At 46.7% G+C, this 17947-nt stretch overlaps 1 protein-coding gene across 1 annotated transcript in view; it reads right to left on the minus strand.

Annotated features, from left to right (window-relative positions):
* The window catches only part of vari (MAGUK p55 subfamily member vari), a 108001-nt gene extending 93464 nt beyond the window's left edge, over window positions 1-14537 (minus strand). Inside the window, exon 1 of the mRNA XM_050193283.3 lies at window positions 14441-14537. Coding sequence (XP_050049240.1) covers window positions 14441-14474 — 34 coding nt within the window. The 5' untranslated portion in view covers window positions 14475-14537. The remainder of the gene's footprint in view (window positions 1-14440) is intronic.
* Between the last annotated feature and the right edge of the window lie 3410 nt (window positions 14538-17947).

Genomic DNA, 17947 nt, shown 5'->3' on the forward strand with positions numbered 1-17947 from the left:
TTAACTTTTTCTCAAGCTTCTATTTTAACGTCCAAGTTGCTGCCCCATATGTTAGTACCGGTATAAAGCAACGATTGCCCACTTTCTTTTTCTACGACAGTGGTAGTTCCCGATCACGATTTAATATTGCCTGCCGTATGCGCTCCAACCCATTCTTAGTCTTCTGTAATGTTCCTTCTCATGATCAGGGTCCCCTGTAAGTGGCACAGTTTCTCCAATAATATTATAGCCAAAACAACTAGAATATTTCATCAAAGGAATATACAAGGTGTTTCAATGAACACTTTCAAAAATCTTTAAAAGTTGCCTGTGGCAGACATCACAATTATAGTTGATGAGCTGTTCTACTCGAAGCGGCGGACAATACTTGCACAAGAAATTGAGATGAAAAATCGACTAATTAATAAATATTCAATAATTAAGTTTTAACTAATTACATGTTGGTCCATATTGCAATTTACAAATTCTAGCCGTGGATTTCGCAAGGCAGATCCACTTGGAACGAATTTTCAAGATGACAGCAGTTGCGAGATATAAGTTCCCGGACTTCGCGGAGAAATGCAATGGCGTTCCAGTTAATTTGTTAACAAAACGTCGTTTCATGCCCTGAAGCACACAAGCAACTGGAACGCCAATGCATTTCTCCGCAAAGTTCGGGCGCGGTAGAAGACCGACGTCAAACCTAACCTGAACACCAACGCACTGATCAAATCACTATAGTACAGAAACTTGCCTGCAACCCCGCTCCGCTTAAATATACGCAAGTTTGTCGTGCATCGCGAAGGACTAACAAAAAGAAACATTAATAAGAGAAAAAAAACGTAAAATCCAGGCCCACAGGTAGCGAGTGGCCTGCATGCACGCTGCTTCCAGTTTCCACTTCCCCGCCGACCCTATCGGTCGTCTACCGGCGCCGCCGTAGCGGATTTTTTGTTTGTTTTTCCCCATTGTCGGAGCCTGCATCCCGCCGCGTGCTCCTACATAGCAGCGACGCGATCGACGCGCCCCTTTTGGCGCATCTGCGTCCGCTCCGCGAGCTCGGCGCGTGCCTTGCCGGTCGCGACGGCATAGGCGACGGCGTGTGCGTTCAAGCAACAGGAAGCCCCAACTATAGTAAAGTTGGCCGCTACTAGCCAGCCTTCGCGAGCGCCGTTCGCGACGCGGAAAGGCGATGCGCGCCTTTTCCGATGTGGATGTCTTCGCGATGGCGCGAGCCCAAGTGGCGGAAACTAAACGCGCACTCCTCCAAGGTTGCGCCGCGCGCGCGGAGAAAATGCGCTGCGCGTCCGGCCTGCCGCGACCCGCCCACCTCGGCGAACCGAACGACGTGTACGTAACGCACCTACGACGCAACAAAAAAGACAGCGAGCTCGCATCTACAAGAGCGCTCGGGTGCTGCATTTCCCGCTGCATGCTTTGCACCGCTAACAAAAGTGACCACTTTCTTTTTTTTTTCGTCTTCTATGTTGCAGAAGTATGTTCCTCGGTATGCAAGTTCGGCTCAATGGAATCTGTTTACTTTCAAAGTGCGCTGAGGGCGAGAGTGGGGAAGCCGTATAAGAGTATGCACGATATACGCTTACGGTTCTTGCTAAGCGAGCAAGCTTATTTCACATTAAGGTGGCCTGTGATTGGCGCGTAGTTCTCGACGATTAACGGCAGCTGCCACGTTATTTAGAGGATACTCCCGGGACAAGGGAATGACCTTAAGATGCGACTTCTGCCAGTGAAAGACGCTCCAAAGCGCGCTAACCGCCTGTAACTACAGCACCGTGCTATCATACCTGGACTTTCTGTCCTTAATAGTTTCCTCCCGTTTCCCCCAGTACAGGGTAGCCAACCGACTTCAGTCCTGCCTAACTTCCCTGCCTTTCATATACACTTCTCGTTCTCTCTTTTTTTTCTCGATGCCATAGCAGACGCGGCTGCCATTACTACCACAAATACTGCTATTTTTTACCTTCAAATTTTCTTCCTTCTTTTTTTTTTTTCATTTATCTTCCCATACTTTTAAGGGGAGCAAAAAAGCAACGCTCAGGGCAACACTTATGTCATCGTTGTTAAAATTGCTAGGCTATTTGAATTTGAAACGAAATTAGGCGAACGGAGAAGCTATGCGTTTGACGAGCATTTTCAGATCATGGGCGCTATAACGTGCAACTATTCCAAACTTTTCTATTCTAATTCTGCAATCAGCCCTTCACTATATTGGTCAAAACATTTTCGGGCCACCCCCCACTTCGCCTGTCTCTCACGCGACGTCACGAAAACGGCGATAGCTCACCATCTGCTATGGCGTGTACACGCCGATTATGCATGATTAGGGCGAACGAAAGAAACAAGACATTATTTCTGATTCGACGTTTTCTTTGTGATTAGCCATCTGGTATTGGTCAAAAGCTTTAGGGCTGAGCCCACTTCGCCTGTCTGTCACGCGACGTCACAAAACCGCCAGAACTTACCGCGTAAAAGTGACGTGCACGCTTTAAAGTTGCATTAATAAGCTGAACAAAACTGGATTTCTTTCTGAATAGCCGGAGGAATAGAAGATGGCTGCCCCCAGATCGCTCAAGCACTGGCTACTCGCACATGCCGCAGAGCATTGATTTATTTGCATATAATTAATTTTTTTTGTGTGGAAGTATAACGTTACCGAGCCCTTTGCTGAAGATCCGTTTTAGTGGATTTTTTTTCGCTGTCCGTCGCACGCCGCCACGATTTTCGACAAGCCACCGTAAGCTAAGTAAGCGGTATACCGGACCAATCGCAGACGTCGGCACCACCCTCCTCACCCGGTTATCTACTTTCACTGCGCTGGCTCGTCCCCATCGAAACCTTCTCCACTTGAGCGCGCTCCTCGCCTCTCGTCAGCCAATTAGATAAAAAAAAAAAAAACCGCTCAATGCAGGCAATGTTATTCGTTCTTAAAGCAAACAAAAAGCTCCTATAAGCGAGGAGAGCGTTTGAATCGGCTATTCAGACAACGCGGCGGGTCACCGCCCGATGCTTGCGTCGGCGGTTACGCACGTACATTTCACGTCAGGAGATTGGAATAAAAACAGGTTGGAATAGTTTTACCTTATAGGGCCCTTACCTTATACCTTATATATGGGGCCCTTCTATATATATATATATATATATATATATATATATATATATATAATTAAATGCCTTTTCATAATCTATAAACGCCATATAGCGGGGTTGACTGTACTCTGGAAATTTGTCAATTACCTGATTGATGGCATGGAGGATGTGATCCGTTGTAGAATATCCCTTCCTGAAGTCAGCCTGTTCTCTTGATTGACTGAAGTAAAGTGTTGCCCTTGTTTTATTCGAAATTGTTTTGGTGTATATTTCATACAATACTGAAATCATGCTAATGGGCCTATAATTTTTCAATTATTTAACGCCTACCTTCTTGTGCTTTAGTATAATGTTGGCATTCTTCCACTTCTCTGGTACATAGTAGCGATTATCAAATCATAAACGGCAGGTTACCAATGACGCTGAAGTAAACACTGCATTCTGCGATATTATATACCTCATATATATATATATATATATATATATATATATATATATAGCGAGAGAGAGAGAGAGAGAGAGTGTTTCACCTAATTTGAGCCGAACTTTAAAAATAGGCAAATGCCACGTATACCAGGACAAAACCAAGGTAATGTGCTTTCAAAATTGTGACTGCATCGGGGCAACGCATCCCCGAAGTTCCCAAGATCAGGGTCCTGGGCCTGCTGCTCAACAAGAGCTGCCGCAACGACGAGACCATCAACAAGCTTACCACCAAGGCAATGGACGCCATCCGGCTCATACATCGAGTCTCTACACGACGGGCGGGCATGCGTGAAGACAGTCTCGTGCGCCTTGTCCAGTCGTTCGTGATCAGTCACATCGCCTACGTTGCGCCCTACCTTAACTGGCACGTCACTGACAGGACCAAGATCAACACGCTGATCAGACGGGCTTACAAGACAGCGCTGGGTTTAATGGAGACCACGAGTACGGCTCGGCTCTTGCAGCTCGGCGTCCATAACACCCTAGAAGAAATAGCCGAGGCGCAGCTCACCGCGCAATTCGAGCGCCTCTCTACCACCAAGACGGGCCGCAGTATACTGACGTCCCTGGGTTACAACCCCCAAGCTCCCAGCCGGCAACCGTGCGAGATCACAGATGAGGCGCGGGCCCACATTTACGTGGACCCCATCCCGAAGAACATGCACCCAGAATACAACCAAGAACGGCGGCAGGCGCGGGCCAAGGCCCTCACCGAGCAACACGCCCAAGACCCGCACGCCCGGTACGTGGACGCCGCGGAATACAAGCGGGAAGGCTTCGCGGCAGTGGTCGTTGCGGCGGCTACCGGCACCAAGACAACGGCAGCGAGCGTGCGGTGCACGAACGCCACAGACGCCGAGGAGGTTGCCATCGCTCTGGCGATCACCGAGGCCGAGTGTCGCACCGTGCTCAGCGACTCGAGGAATGCCGTGCGCAACTTTGCCAAGGGGCGAATATGCGCGCCGGCGGCCGCCATCATCGGCAAGCTCCAACTTCAAGACCGCGGCAGCACCGTCCGTATCAAGTGGTTCTCGGCGCACGCCGGCGATTGTGCATCCTCACCGAACCACAACGAGACGGCCCATTCGGCGGCGCGAGCACTTACCTTCCGCGCCCCCGAGAGTGACCGTTCCGTGTGGTGGTTCGAAACCAAGGACAGATTGACTAGTTATGCCGAAGTAACCAAGTGTTACCGCTTAGCTCGACGGACAATGCCGCCTCCCAACCCGGCACTCAGTCGGGAGGAGGGCGTAATCCTAAGACAAATACAGACCGCGTCACTCCTCGCCCCCGCAATGCTGCACGTGCTTCACCCAGAGCTCTATCCGAGTGGGCTGTGCGGTGTTTGTGCAGCGGGTCCGGCGGACCAATGGCACATCATGTGGGACTGTGCCAGGTTCCCGACGGCAGCTACCTCAAGGACTTACCCGCCAGAACTTCAAAGTGCACTGCAGTCTGCAGACAAGGACTCACAACTATGGGCCGTCCAGCAGGCCCGGGGTGCGCTCGAAAAGCACAAGCCTCATGACCCACTACAAACGGGCCCAACTGGGCTAGTGCAGAGTAGGGTATAACCCCGGGTCGACGCTTGGCCAGCGTCACGACTCGTTAAATCGTCGTTTGCCGGCACTTTATTAAAGTTATTCCTATCCTATCCTATCCTATCCTTGCTTGCCGTCGCTTGGAGATACATTATCTTTTGCATTCCGCGTAATTAGATAATTTGCCTTAATTGATTAATCTTCTTCTCAATTATTATAATTTGACGAAAAGTGTCAATGAGAAAATTGTAGAGCGACATGAAAAACTCGTGAGAAGATACAACTTTCTGTTGCTCCATATACGGGCTGCATAAAAGTGTTTTTCCGAGCGTGAAAGTGGCCCAGGAATACTCCCAAAGTCCCTCGAGCGGCGAGTCGCGCGGTAATTTTGCGTGTATTCGCGGGCTTCTTTCGCGCTCGGAAAAATACTTTTATCTAGGACGTTTTGAGCAACGGAAAGCCATATCGCGTGTTTCTCATGTCGCTCTACAATTTTCTCATTGACACTTTTCGTCTAATTATAATAATTGAGAAGAAGATTAATCAATTAAGCCAAATTATTTAGTTAGGCGGAATGCACAAAATAATCTATCTCCAAGTGACGGCAAGCAACATTATACCTCGTTTCGGTTTAGCTGTACGCGCGTGGGTGCGTGTGTGTGCGTGATTGCGTGTTTTTTACGAGAAAACATGTACACTGTATATTTATAGCAGCCTAAACCGGTGAATCTCACTAAAAATTTGCAAAGAAGAGGATGTCGGGACTTGAACGATCGATTTATTTGGCTGTATTGGAAATGTTGGCAGCTATAGTGTTGTCGGCTTTTCCACAATAATTATATGCCAGATGAGCACACTGCAATTACATGAAATACAATAACATGAAATACAGTGAAATACAAGAAATAAACCAAACAATGACGAGCATTCTAACGCTGTCACGCTTAAAATAATCTTTCCTGTATAGTGGAAGCGTGTAGACGCCTGTTAATATGGAGGCAACAATGCACAGCCAGGAAGGGAAATGAAATGAAGTGGATACTAGAATATTCAACAAAGAACGAGAACAAGGTTGATCTCAACATACAGAATGCAGCCATTCGTTAAAAAGTTATTAAAGCTGCGACTCTATAGATCAAGGTGTTTTCTTTTTATTTTATTTTTTATGCCGGCATAGTCGCGAGGCTTAGCTGAGCTTAATTATGGGGCAGATGACAATGTGGAATCTAGTGTCAGCCGCTTGAAGCCCTGATGCTTTTTGGAGGTCAAAAAGCTTTAGGGGATACGGATCACGAGAAAAAAAAATATGCTGACGAATAAAAATGGGTTGGAATGCACATCATCATCATCATCATATTTATGCCCACTGCAAGACGAAGGCCTCTCCCGGCGATCTCTAATTACACCTGTCATGCGCCGACCGATTCCAACTTGTGCCTGCAAATTTCCTCATTTCATCACCCCACCTAGTTTTCTGCCGTCTTCGACTGTGCTTCCCTTCTCTTGGCACACATTCTGGAACTCTAAAGGTCCACCGGTTATCCGTCCTACGCATGACATGTAACAGGCAGGCACTACTGTGTGAAAATGAATTGCCAATATGGCATTAGAACTTCTCATTCAAGCCTAAATCAATGAATAAATGCCCATTTCAGGTGCCTCGGTTACAGGTGCATACAAACCCACTAGAGGGATGTGTTGTGGGCAACTAAACCAGTCAAGGGCATTTGATGGCACCAGACCAAGGCACTCTGCAACATGCGATATTAAAGGAAACAACAACCAATTTATATGGTACCTGTTTTTTCACCACCGTCACCACCACCACCACCACCACCATCATCATCATCTTATTATTATTATTATTATTATTATTATTATTATTATTATTATTATTATTATTATTATTGTTATTATTATTATTATTATTATACGTGCACTGCAGGATGAAGGCTTCTCCCTGCAATTTTCAATTACTCCCTGTCCTGCGCCAACCGATTCCAACTAGCGCCCGTGAATTTCCTAATTTCATCGCCCCACCTAGTCTTCTGTGTCCTCACTGCGCTTCCCTTCTCTTGGTACCCATTCCGTAACCCTAATGGTCCAACGGTCATCTAACCTGCGCATTACATGACCTGCCCAGCTGCATTTTTTTATCTTAATGTCAACTAGAATATCGGCTATCCCCGTTTGCTCTCTGACCCAAACCGCTCTCTTTCTGTCTCTTAACGTTATGCCTAGCAGCCTTTGTTCCATCGCTCTTTGCGCGGTCCTTAACTTGTTCTCAAGCTTCTTTGTCAGTCTCCAACGCTCTGCCCCATATGTCAGCACTGGTAAAATGCACCGGTTGTACACCTTCCTTTTCGATGATAATGGTAAGCTTCCAGTCAGGAGCTGGCAATGTCTGCCGTATGCGATCCAACCCATTTTTATTCTTCTGTGAATTTCCTTCTCATGATCAGGGTTTCCTGTGATTGACTTAGGTAAACGTACTCCTTCACAGACTCTAGAGGCCGACTGGCGATCCTGAACTCTTGTTTCTTTACCCGGCTATTTATCATTATCTTTGTCTTCTGCATATTAATCTTCAACACCACTCTTACACTCTCTCTGTTAAGGTCCTCAATCATTTGTTGTAACTCGTGTGCAGTGTTGCTGAATAGAACAATGTCATCGGCAAACCAAAGGTTGTTGAGATATTCGCCGTTGATCCTCACTGCTAAGCCTTCCCAGTTTAATAGCTTAAATACTTCTTCCAAGCGTACCGTGAACAGCATTGGAGAGATTGTGTCTCCTTGCCTGACCCCTTTCATGATAGATAACTTCCTACTTTTCTTGCGGAGAACGAAGGTAGCTGTGGAATCTTTGTAGGTATATATTTCCGAAGATACTAACGTATGACTCCTGTACTCCTTGATTACGGAAGGCCTCTATGACTGCTGGTATCTCTACTGAATGAAATGCCTTTTCATAATCTATGAAAGCCATATAGAGGGGTTGACTGTACTCTGGAGATTTGTAGATTACCTGATTGATGGCATGGATGTGATCGGTTGTAGAATATCCCTTCCTGAAGTCAGCCTGTTCTTTTGGTTGACTGAAGTAAAGTGTTGTCCTTGTTTTTTTTTGGAAATTGTTTTGGTGAATATTTTATACCATACTGAAAGCATGCTAATGGGTCTATAATTTTTCAAGTATTTAACGCCTACCTTCTTGTGCATTAGTATAATGTTGGCATTCTTCCACTTCTCTGGTACATAGTAGCGACTCTCAAATCATAAATGTCAGGTTACCAATGACGCTGAAGAGAACACTGCATTCTGCAATATTGCATTCTGTGGAGTCGAATCTTGGCGGATAACAAAGAAAGAAACCAAAGCAAAGCACTGCGCAGCGAGCAATATAATGGAAAATAACGCTTAATAGCGAGCGTAAATGATGAGCGTAACGTTAAGAAACAGGAAAAAAGCGATGCGGATTGGAGAGCAAATGAGGGTAGCCGACATTTTAGTTTACATTAAGAGAAAGAAGCGGGAGTAGGAAAGGCCACGTAATGCATCGGGTGGATAAATAGAGTTACAAAATGGGGCGTCGAGTGAGGGGAAACGCATATGAGGGCGGCAGAGGGTTATAGGGAGTGTGATGAGATTAGGGAGTTTTGCGGGCATATAGATGGGTGTCATCTGGCACAAGACATGAACCACTGGAGATCTCTCAAAAAGGCTCCTTCGTCCTGCAGTGAAGAGAAATAGGACGATGGCGATTACTTTTGCTTTTTGTCTTAGCTGCTGTTTAGGAGTGTTATCTTTTTTACTCTTAAATTAATAGTGCCGTCGTTCACTTGTTTGCGAATTACACGAGCACACTTGACATTACTGGCGCCTCTCGCGCGTTAAATTACTTGGTTTAGGCGAACGAGTAACGCCCTCGGGAGACTTGCATATTAAGGACGGTCGATCGAGCACATCGATCAGGAACCGTTCGTGCATAGCAGAGTTATCAGGGCGTCAGTTCGCGGATAAATATGCGAATTCTGAATATGATTGCTTTTTATCATTACTCAAAACTTCTGTGCTTTTTTTTTCTTCTTTTTGTTTTCATCTGATCCGAAGTCACTCATGCGAGGTGCGCCAAGCCAATTTCGCGGCAGTGCGTTCCTTAATGGCCTCGACTGTGCTTTGGCCTAGCGCACAGTCGGCTGCAGTGTAGTTTGTAAAGGGAACTAATACGTTAACATCACTGTACACAATAATTAGAGCCTCATATTTCACTGTCAGCCTAAATTGCCAGTGGCCGCATAGGTCATTTCAAAAATAAAATTTACAACTATTACTGATGTTGTTTTTTCTCACTAATTGTAGGTTCACTCTGTCATATTGCTCACTACATGAAACTGCATGCTATACGGAGTCACTTTACTATGACGTGAGAGACGAGAGGGTGAATCGAGGGTCCTCAGGCATTAAATTACAAAGCAACTGGCGGGTCACTTCAGATTACGGGCTCGAATTATGTTCAATAGCACAAGATTTCTTTGGTCTAGCTCGTTAGATTTCATGGCTGACTGAGAAAAGGACGACAAGGCACTGACTCAGAGCTGGCGCTCTTTTTTTGTCCTCGTGTTTTCGTGCTCTAGTAAGTCGGTACGCCCCTTGCCTGCATGGACGCGATCGGTCTGAACCGGTCGCTGGCCTGTAACTCTGGGCACACGCTTTGGCACTCTGGTGCATTTCTATGGCCACTGTCGCTATAATAAGCCACACTGTGCAACTTAGCGCACGCTATCTCGTCCTGCCTGCCTCCGAATGCGCAGCCGTGGTGCCAAGCTGCTGCAGTTGCGTCGTGGACGTAGGCGAGCAAGGGCAGGGCAATAATAAGAAAAAAAAAAGGGGGGGGGGGGGCGTGCCGAATAGAGCCTATGGTGGACCCCCTGCGCGCGCACTGTATATATTGCGCCGCCATGCTCCAGACTGGTGCACCTGGCGTCGGAACGCGTGATCAGACGGCGGGCAGGTGCTCCACCGTCACGATCCCTCGTGCGCTCCGCTCGAAGACCATCGTGCGAATCTCGTGCCTGCTGTGGTATAGGAGCGCGCGATGTGTTTGAACAAAGGCCGATCGCAATCTGTCGTTTTGTATAGTCTGCCTCAATATCTGAGGCTGGCCGAGTTATCGGGGCTTGCGGAGGAACGATCCGGGAACCAGATTCAACGCCATGATGCATGGCCGAACATTTCAGCACAGTGTGTTTTAGGTCATGCCAGCTCAATGTTGTGAGCAGAGTGCCTCAAGAGAATACCTCTGGTAATATAAACGTGCGTATATGTGAGAGTTCGAGGATGTGTGTTCCCTTTCTTAAATATAAATTGATACACCTGCGGCGTAGGTGTAACTCGAAGTATCTGAAGCAATAATGAAGCGAAAGTTGCTGCACTAAAATACAGCAGTGTGCAAAACTTCCGATGAACCATTTCGTCCTGTTAAAATCGTCTAACCTAAGTAGAAATCCATGGCACATAACAAAGAGCAGAAACGGCTCTCAAATGATACGACGACATTTTCCAAAGGTAAATTGTTCGCCGTATTTTGCTATTCAAAAGCAGCCTTTAGTGCCACTATGCACCTTCCAGCTGTCTGGAAAAATTCTGGTGTTGTTGTAACCTTAATTTTATTACCCGAAGCTTATTTTCCCTGTCCTATATCTCTTAGTAACCTTTCTCGAAACGACAAAAAGAAAGTTGGTTACGAACTCGGCTTGCTGAATTTCTGTCACTTAGACTATGATGCCCTTTATACGGCATGTGCACTTTGATGACATATGAACGTGCAGTTTACGTGCTTCCACCATAAACTCAACGTCACCGTCAGTAATTCATGTGTGAGTCAGGGGCCGAATTTGCAAACATTTTTGTTTGTAAAAGCAGTTTTTGACTGGACAGCTTCCTTCGCTGACCATCACAGCTGCCTGGAGCTTGTCCTTAAGAACCTCTCCAACTCACGATCTGATTTGTGGATACGGGCCGAGACCAGCGAAAATTGTTTGCCTCCGAGCCCGGACATCTTCTAGATTACGAAAATGCCACATAGCACGGTACTCATTCACTTTGCCTCAATCCTAGATAACAATAATTTGCTTCTTCAGATGTTCTGCATCTCGTATTTTTCACCAGAGGAGAGAACTTCACAAATACAAAAGTGTGGAAAAAGTACGTCCCGCTGTGCTTCCTTACTTTTGTGCTTGATGGCTCTTGAGAAATGTTTATGTATCAGTCCATGTCCACTACACAGAGCTTTAATTTGTGGGATGCTTAATTGCTACTCTCCATTTTGTATTATACTTATCGTACGACCGCCGGCGCTTTTAAACTTCAGTACTAATTGCATCAAAGAGAGAGAGAAGGGGGAGGGAGAAACCTAGAAAAGGCAGGGAAGTGAACTAGAAAAACAAAAACAAATTGGTTTGCTACCCTACACGGAGGGGGGGTGAGGGGGTTAGCAGGAAAAAGAAATCAATACCTTTGTCTCACTTCGCAGCGTGGACGAGCTGTGCGAAGGGTATTACTTTGTCAAGTAATGGATACTTTTGCTTGGCAGGCTTTGACCCGACGAAAAAGGATTCACGTTTTTCAGATTCAGGAAAAGTATTTTTGTTCCGCGGTACAACTGACCTTTATATTATCTGACATTATATGTTGCCTGGAATAACTATACAGCGCATGCTGCCTACCTGTCCTCTCGTGATTACCTTGTAGTTGTTTTTCTCATTTTTCATTGTATACACTCTTGTTTACGCTTAAATTTTTTTGTAAATACTTCTGCATTCAAGCTTTATTTAATTTGCTCACACCTGTGCTTTACCCGTAGTGCTTGTCCTGTCTGCTCCTTTCTGTGTCCGTGTTTCACTTCGCGCTAGAAGCCAAAATCATGTTACCGTACCAACTCGCCCAACTGTCTATCCTTTTGGAAATGAGCTCGTCGACGGGGAGGCAAAGATGACCCGAAACAATGCAATTGCATTGTCAGTGCCATTTTCTCAGCAAGACACAAATGCTCTATAATCTATACATTAACGTGCGAAAATACCGGGACATAATGGGCGCAGCCGAGTCACCGCCATTGCTGTTTCCACGGACTTGACTCAGACATGCGAGACTCAGGTTGCCGCCCACCATCAAGAGAAGCCAGGCAAGTTTGCTGCACAAGTTGCGACAAGAACTAGCGTGTACTTGGCGCTAACCCGCATCTAATCGACCACGCATGCAGACAGCCCGTACTGCGAGGAGTGTAGTGTATACTTGAGAGACGTGTTTTAAGTCTCAGGCTGAGGCTATAGAACACGTGTTGCGGATTCGCCGCGGTGTGCAGTGGAAATACTGTCAGTGGAAGATCACTTGTCGAATTTCAAAAATTCACCTTTGTCCGAAAATGTTTTCTTGGGGCCTTAACCGCACCCTCGTCTTCGGCGGGATATTTCAAAAGCTATCAACAAATTCCTGCGAGAGAGTTCTCTCGATTTTAGGCTTTGAATGGACTTCACAGTTCATGTTCATTCAAGCCACCATTATCGCCCTCATCATTCATCAACAACACGGTTCCCTCTTTCTGATTTTACTGTCACTCCCTCTCCCCGATACAGAGTAGCTGGCCAGAATTTCGTTTCGAACCGACCTCTCCGCTTTTCAACCATAAGACCCCATTTTGTTTGACCCACTGTGCTAATAGCCTTAAAGAACTGTAGTGTGCAAAAAAAAAAAAAAAGTTCACGCACACTCGCAAACGATTTGCTCCACCCCTTCAATACACAAGCAACCAAATACAGTACATGCCGCAATGGCCCATGTCGCTGTAGCTAAATATCTTACCGTAAATTAACGCGCCCAATTTGTGCCGGGTGAACTCCTTGGGTGGCACGAGCTTCCTAAAGGAGCGCTCAATTCCGCGAAGGGGGGCCGGTCGAGTTGGCTGAGTCAGGAATGTCGGCCGCGGAGAAATGCACGCAGCAAGTATGCGCGCTAAACCGGAATTACGGGGAGCGTGAAAGCAGCGTCGCTTCAACGCCGCGTTTCAGCCGAACAAGAGGAGGAAAAAAAATTAAGAGGGTATTAACGATAGATGCAGGCCAGTGCGAACCGTAAGAGCGAACAACTGCTTCGACGAACCCAACAGAAAACAAGCTGCCATCGGATGAGGCAAAGAAAGAAAGAAATGCGCTGGCTAGGCTTTCCGTGCCATTTCGTTTTCTGCTAAAGAAAAGACAACCACACAGAGAGAGAAGGAGAAAGAGGGGGTGAGATGGCCAGCGTGGTGTGAGGCGGTGCGCGAAAAGCGCGGGATGAAACGCGCATGAACCCGACGGCACTTGAAGCGGCGTCACGCGGAGGGCAGTCGCCGAGCCGGTTGCTTGTGCGTTGAATGTCGCCGCGTCAAAGGAATTCTGCCCAGTGGTCACATCTGCTCTGTCCGGCGGCGATCTCTTTGCGCACCGAGGGAACGACGAAAGAGTCGCGAATGACTGCACCGCACAACAGAAGACACAATGAAACGGTTCAAGGACCGTCGCGGTGCTCGCAGGGCTGGCGGCATCTAAATGAAAAGACTCGCGACACACCTGAGGCGTGCGCGCGTGCTAAAGAGACGGGGCGCCTCCCGGAAAGTCAGACATCCAGCCATGTACGTTCATGGGCAGGGGCTTTCGCCGTAGAAGATGGACGCTGGAAAAGAGATAGACACAAAGAGCGGTACGCAGGGCCTTCATATAATGATCTCTACACCTTTTTCTAATTTCTTCATTATTATTATTATTATTATTATTATTATTATTATTATTATTATTATTGTTGTTGTTGTTGTTGTTGTTGTTGTTGTTGTTGTTGTTGCTGTTGTTGTTGTTTACACGACGTGTAATGACCTCACCCACGTTTGCGTACACTGACAGATTTCAGATTTCCTGAGCACATTTGCGGCTCTCTACAACTGTCCCTCTCAGCATTCGCACGCAAGGATGCACGCACACACACTTGTACGTACACCCGTGAGCGACAGCGTATACGGACCACGGTTTTCGAGCGAGAGAGAGAAATCAAATTCGCGACCTTCCAGGCATGATGCTTGGAAATGAGAAATGCAGCCTGAACTTGGTGAAAACAAGACTGCACTACATTCATCACTTTCACTTGTAGTAGGTATACGCGTAGGTTGCCGAAGAATTCTGATTGTTCATGGGCGCATGTACACATGCCCACGTGTTACATCAAAATGACTAGTACGGAAGTATGTGTGGCGTGCGGTCGACCTTCGATCAGTAAATAGGGGGAGAGAGAACTCACCGAATGCAGTTGCGGCGCCTTCGGCGACTGGCATTTCGATGTGTCGGTCGCTCGGCTAGGGCCAGACACACAGCACCTCAGCGTACTTCCTGTGCAATGGCAACCCTGCGTGCTGTTAATAGAAACGAAGACCTGTAAGCCTGGAACGAATACCTAGAATCACAATGGCCCACCACATAGGTGATTCTTGAGCAATGTATCCAACAGCTCATCTGAGAGCCGCAAATTCTATCCCATCGACGTCGCGGCGCTAGGTAATTTTAACTTGACAGAAACTAATCTAGATGGGTTGACCATCGTGCCCGCCAAGCTGTTTGCAGTAGCAAGGAGCTTCTTTGTATATGTGCACACGATCAATGTATGAGGGACACTAGTATAGCGGCTTGCGGCAAGTCGACTTTCGAATGACAGGCATGTCAAGATGTATGTGGTGCCTGAATCACTGCAAAGCGTGGTTGAGTAGCGATGGTTGAGTAGCGGGCGTGAAACCTTATGTAAGCGAGGCACTGTGAGTATACGGCAACACTGGAAAATGCAGTGCGCGGCCTTCGCGCTGGCGCAGAGGCTATACGCTAATGTGCGTGCTCATGCCAGCAGCGGAAGTGAGAACGCTGCCCTAACTCGGGCAGAGCTGACTGAGCGGAGTCCACTTGGCTTCGTCGCTTTTTCAGCCAAACGCCCGGCGCGTCTCTGGAGACTTTAATCCCGCATGCCGTGGTATGTCGTGGTATGCCGTGGTATGTCGCTCTGTGGCTGTATACCGCGTGACAGAGCGACAGTATACCGGTGGCGATGGCGCGAACGTGCCACGAGTGTCCGTGTGCTCCTAACTGCTAAATGCTCGGACTGGATTCGAAGTGCGGTCCCACAAAGTGGCAGTGGGATGTTTTACCTCTTAGCCACTGCGCCGATGCTGCAGCAGAGAAGAATACTGCGTCTGGAGAGTGCGGTCACGCCGCTATAGCTGCTGTGATTGGCTGACGTCTCACTCTGTAGCTTTACTGTATAAGTGAGCACCGAAGTAAAATAACTTGAATGAAACCAGCGGCAAAGTGCGAAAGGCAGGATAGGAAAAAGAAAGAAGAAATAGCCGTGTCTCTCCACTTCGCTGCAGGGAGCGCCACCGCCACAATGAATGAAGTTTTCTTCTTATCCACGAGCGATTGTTCCGCCGCGCATCTGTTAATGTGTACTCCAACCGACACCGCGCGAGGCTTATCGCAAGACTTACTGGGCATAATATTGCGCTCCTGCCGATGCTACAACAACAACAACAACAACAACAACAACAACAACAAATAATAATAATAATAATAATAATAATAATAATAATAATAATAATAATAATAATAATAATAATGTAGGCTGGAGAACTATGAATGGTGGGCCCCACACTCTGCAACTGATCCACCTATAAACAGGCATCGCATTGAAGCAATTTAAACAAAGCCAGCAGTAAGAACCGATAGGCACGATGGAAAGAGAAGGAAAAAAGAAGGCCGTGTCTGCCCACTTTTCTGGCACCGGGTGGCGTCTTCTCTGCAATGACGACGTGGACTATGTAGAGTCGATATTGAAGAAAGTGATCTCCTTTTCGAAACCAGATTGCTCGCGCGCAGTTGCGAATTTTTTATTCCGACCGATACCCGACGAAACAGTGCTAGACTTACCGTGCACATATAATGGCAGCCAAGCTATTGCGCTACTGCTTCGGTATTATGGGCGAAACTGAATTTTCTTTTTCCTCATTTGAGCAAATTGAGTGCTGCAGGATAGGTCGCGATCGACGATGACGCGCAAAAAGTTGGTTTGCCTTATAAGAAGTCTTTCGACCGTTGATAGACATGATGTTGGACGCCACAGATTTTCGCGTGAATGTGACTAAAGCGCATTTTCGCGCTGGGACTTCAGCAAGTTGTCTCCAAAGCCACGTACACGTCAGCGATCCCGCACTTCTTAAGGTTTTGATGCGATTGGAGACGTGTAATACAGATGCCCAGCACAGGTGCCGGCGCAAATTGAGATGTCATCTGTGGCAGTGATTCGACTACAAGGTCGTAGATAAAAAGTTTGCATATCTCTGTGGTGTGTGTCGCTAAAGTGAGCGGTAATCAATAGTAGTCGAACAAGGGAAGCTTCAACCTGGAGGCAAAGTGGCGACAAGGGGATTTGTATTCATCAAGGCGACCTATTATTATTATTATTATTATTATTATTATTAATTGTTTGATTCGAAAACATGTATACACATGGCAGGAAAGGGAAATCGAGGAGCAGGCTGGCAACTGCCATCGGAAGGGGCACAACGCCTGCCTACACTTCAAAAAGGAGGCGGAGACAGAAACAAAGAAATGGAAGACAGGAAGGTGGGAAGGAAAGAGGGAAAAAAAAAGCCGAGTGACAAATCTAAAAAAAAAAAAAAAAAATAGAACACACAGTCCAGGTCACGCTACTAAAGACTGTTAAATAGAAGAAATAGTGTCTGAGTTAATAACGTTAACCTAAGTTAGTTAATTCTAGAAAAGTAAGGAGAGAGCAATGAGCCTGATCGCGTCGGGACGCGCAACCACCATGGGATACAAACATCCGTCGAGTGTCGTACACCGCAGGCCAAGGAGGTGATAGTCACTCACTAGCGACGCGCGCTGCGCAGTGAAAGCGGGACACTCCAATATAAGGTGCTGAAGTATCTCGCAGCAACCGCAAGACGTACACGGTGGACTGGCCACACGTCCTTGTCTGTATAAACGTTCGCACACGTTCACACAGCCAACCCTTAGCTTGAGTAGTTGCGCTCTAGAGCAACTACTCCAAGTTCCTTTGTGCAATAATTTGGCTCGAACCTGAGAGATTTCTTGTTCGCTCATCACATCACGTCACCATGTTCTTGTCAGCCCTTTGTGTTGTTTGGATTTTTAAACGAATCATATTATTCAGGTGTATCATGCCTTGAGATCTTTGTTACCTTTTGTTAGTTCCTTTTGAATATAGGCAGCATTTGTGTCGCGCAGCTGCAGGCTTATTTATTACTATTATTATTATTTTATTCGTTTCCGCAGCTCGATTAATTGAATAAATGTTTTATTTCACTGGCAGCTCGAAGAAGGAGACACACGATAGGATTCCGCATGTGATTCGTAGTGCGATATGTGTTGCCGGAAACCGAATCCGTAAAGTTTCCATGACCATTTGTCAGACGCGTTTCAAGTCGTATCGGACACCGCGCCGTGCTATGTCTCTCCTGCTTTAAAAAAAAAAAGGAAAATATCTTTCTTTCAATATGCACCGATATCTGACTACACAAACGCAATCGCATTCCGTCTCCATGGTATAATTCAACCGCCATGGCCGGGAATCGAATCTGCTACCGTTTGCCGAGCAAGAGAACACCATGTATCAACTGAGCCACTGCGCCGCGTCGCGAATTGCTTGGTCGCCACCGATGTGTATAGAACAATAGTTGCACCAACAAGAGCATCTAGCAAGATTCTGACAGACTCCCAACAG

This window comes from Dermacentor andersoni, chromosome 1 (genome assembly GCF_023375885.2).
Source record: "Dermacentor andersoni chromosome 1, qqDerAnde1_hic_scaffold, whole genome shotgun sequence".
In the NCBI taxonomy this organism is placed as follows: Eukaryota; Metazoa; Arthropoda; class Arachnida; order Ixodida; family Ixodidae; genus Dermacentor; species Dermacentor andersoni.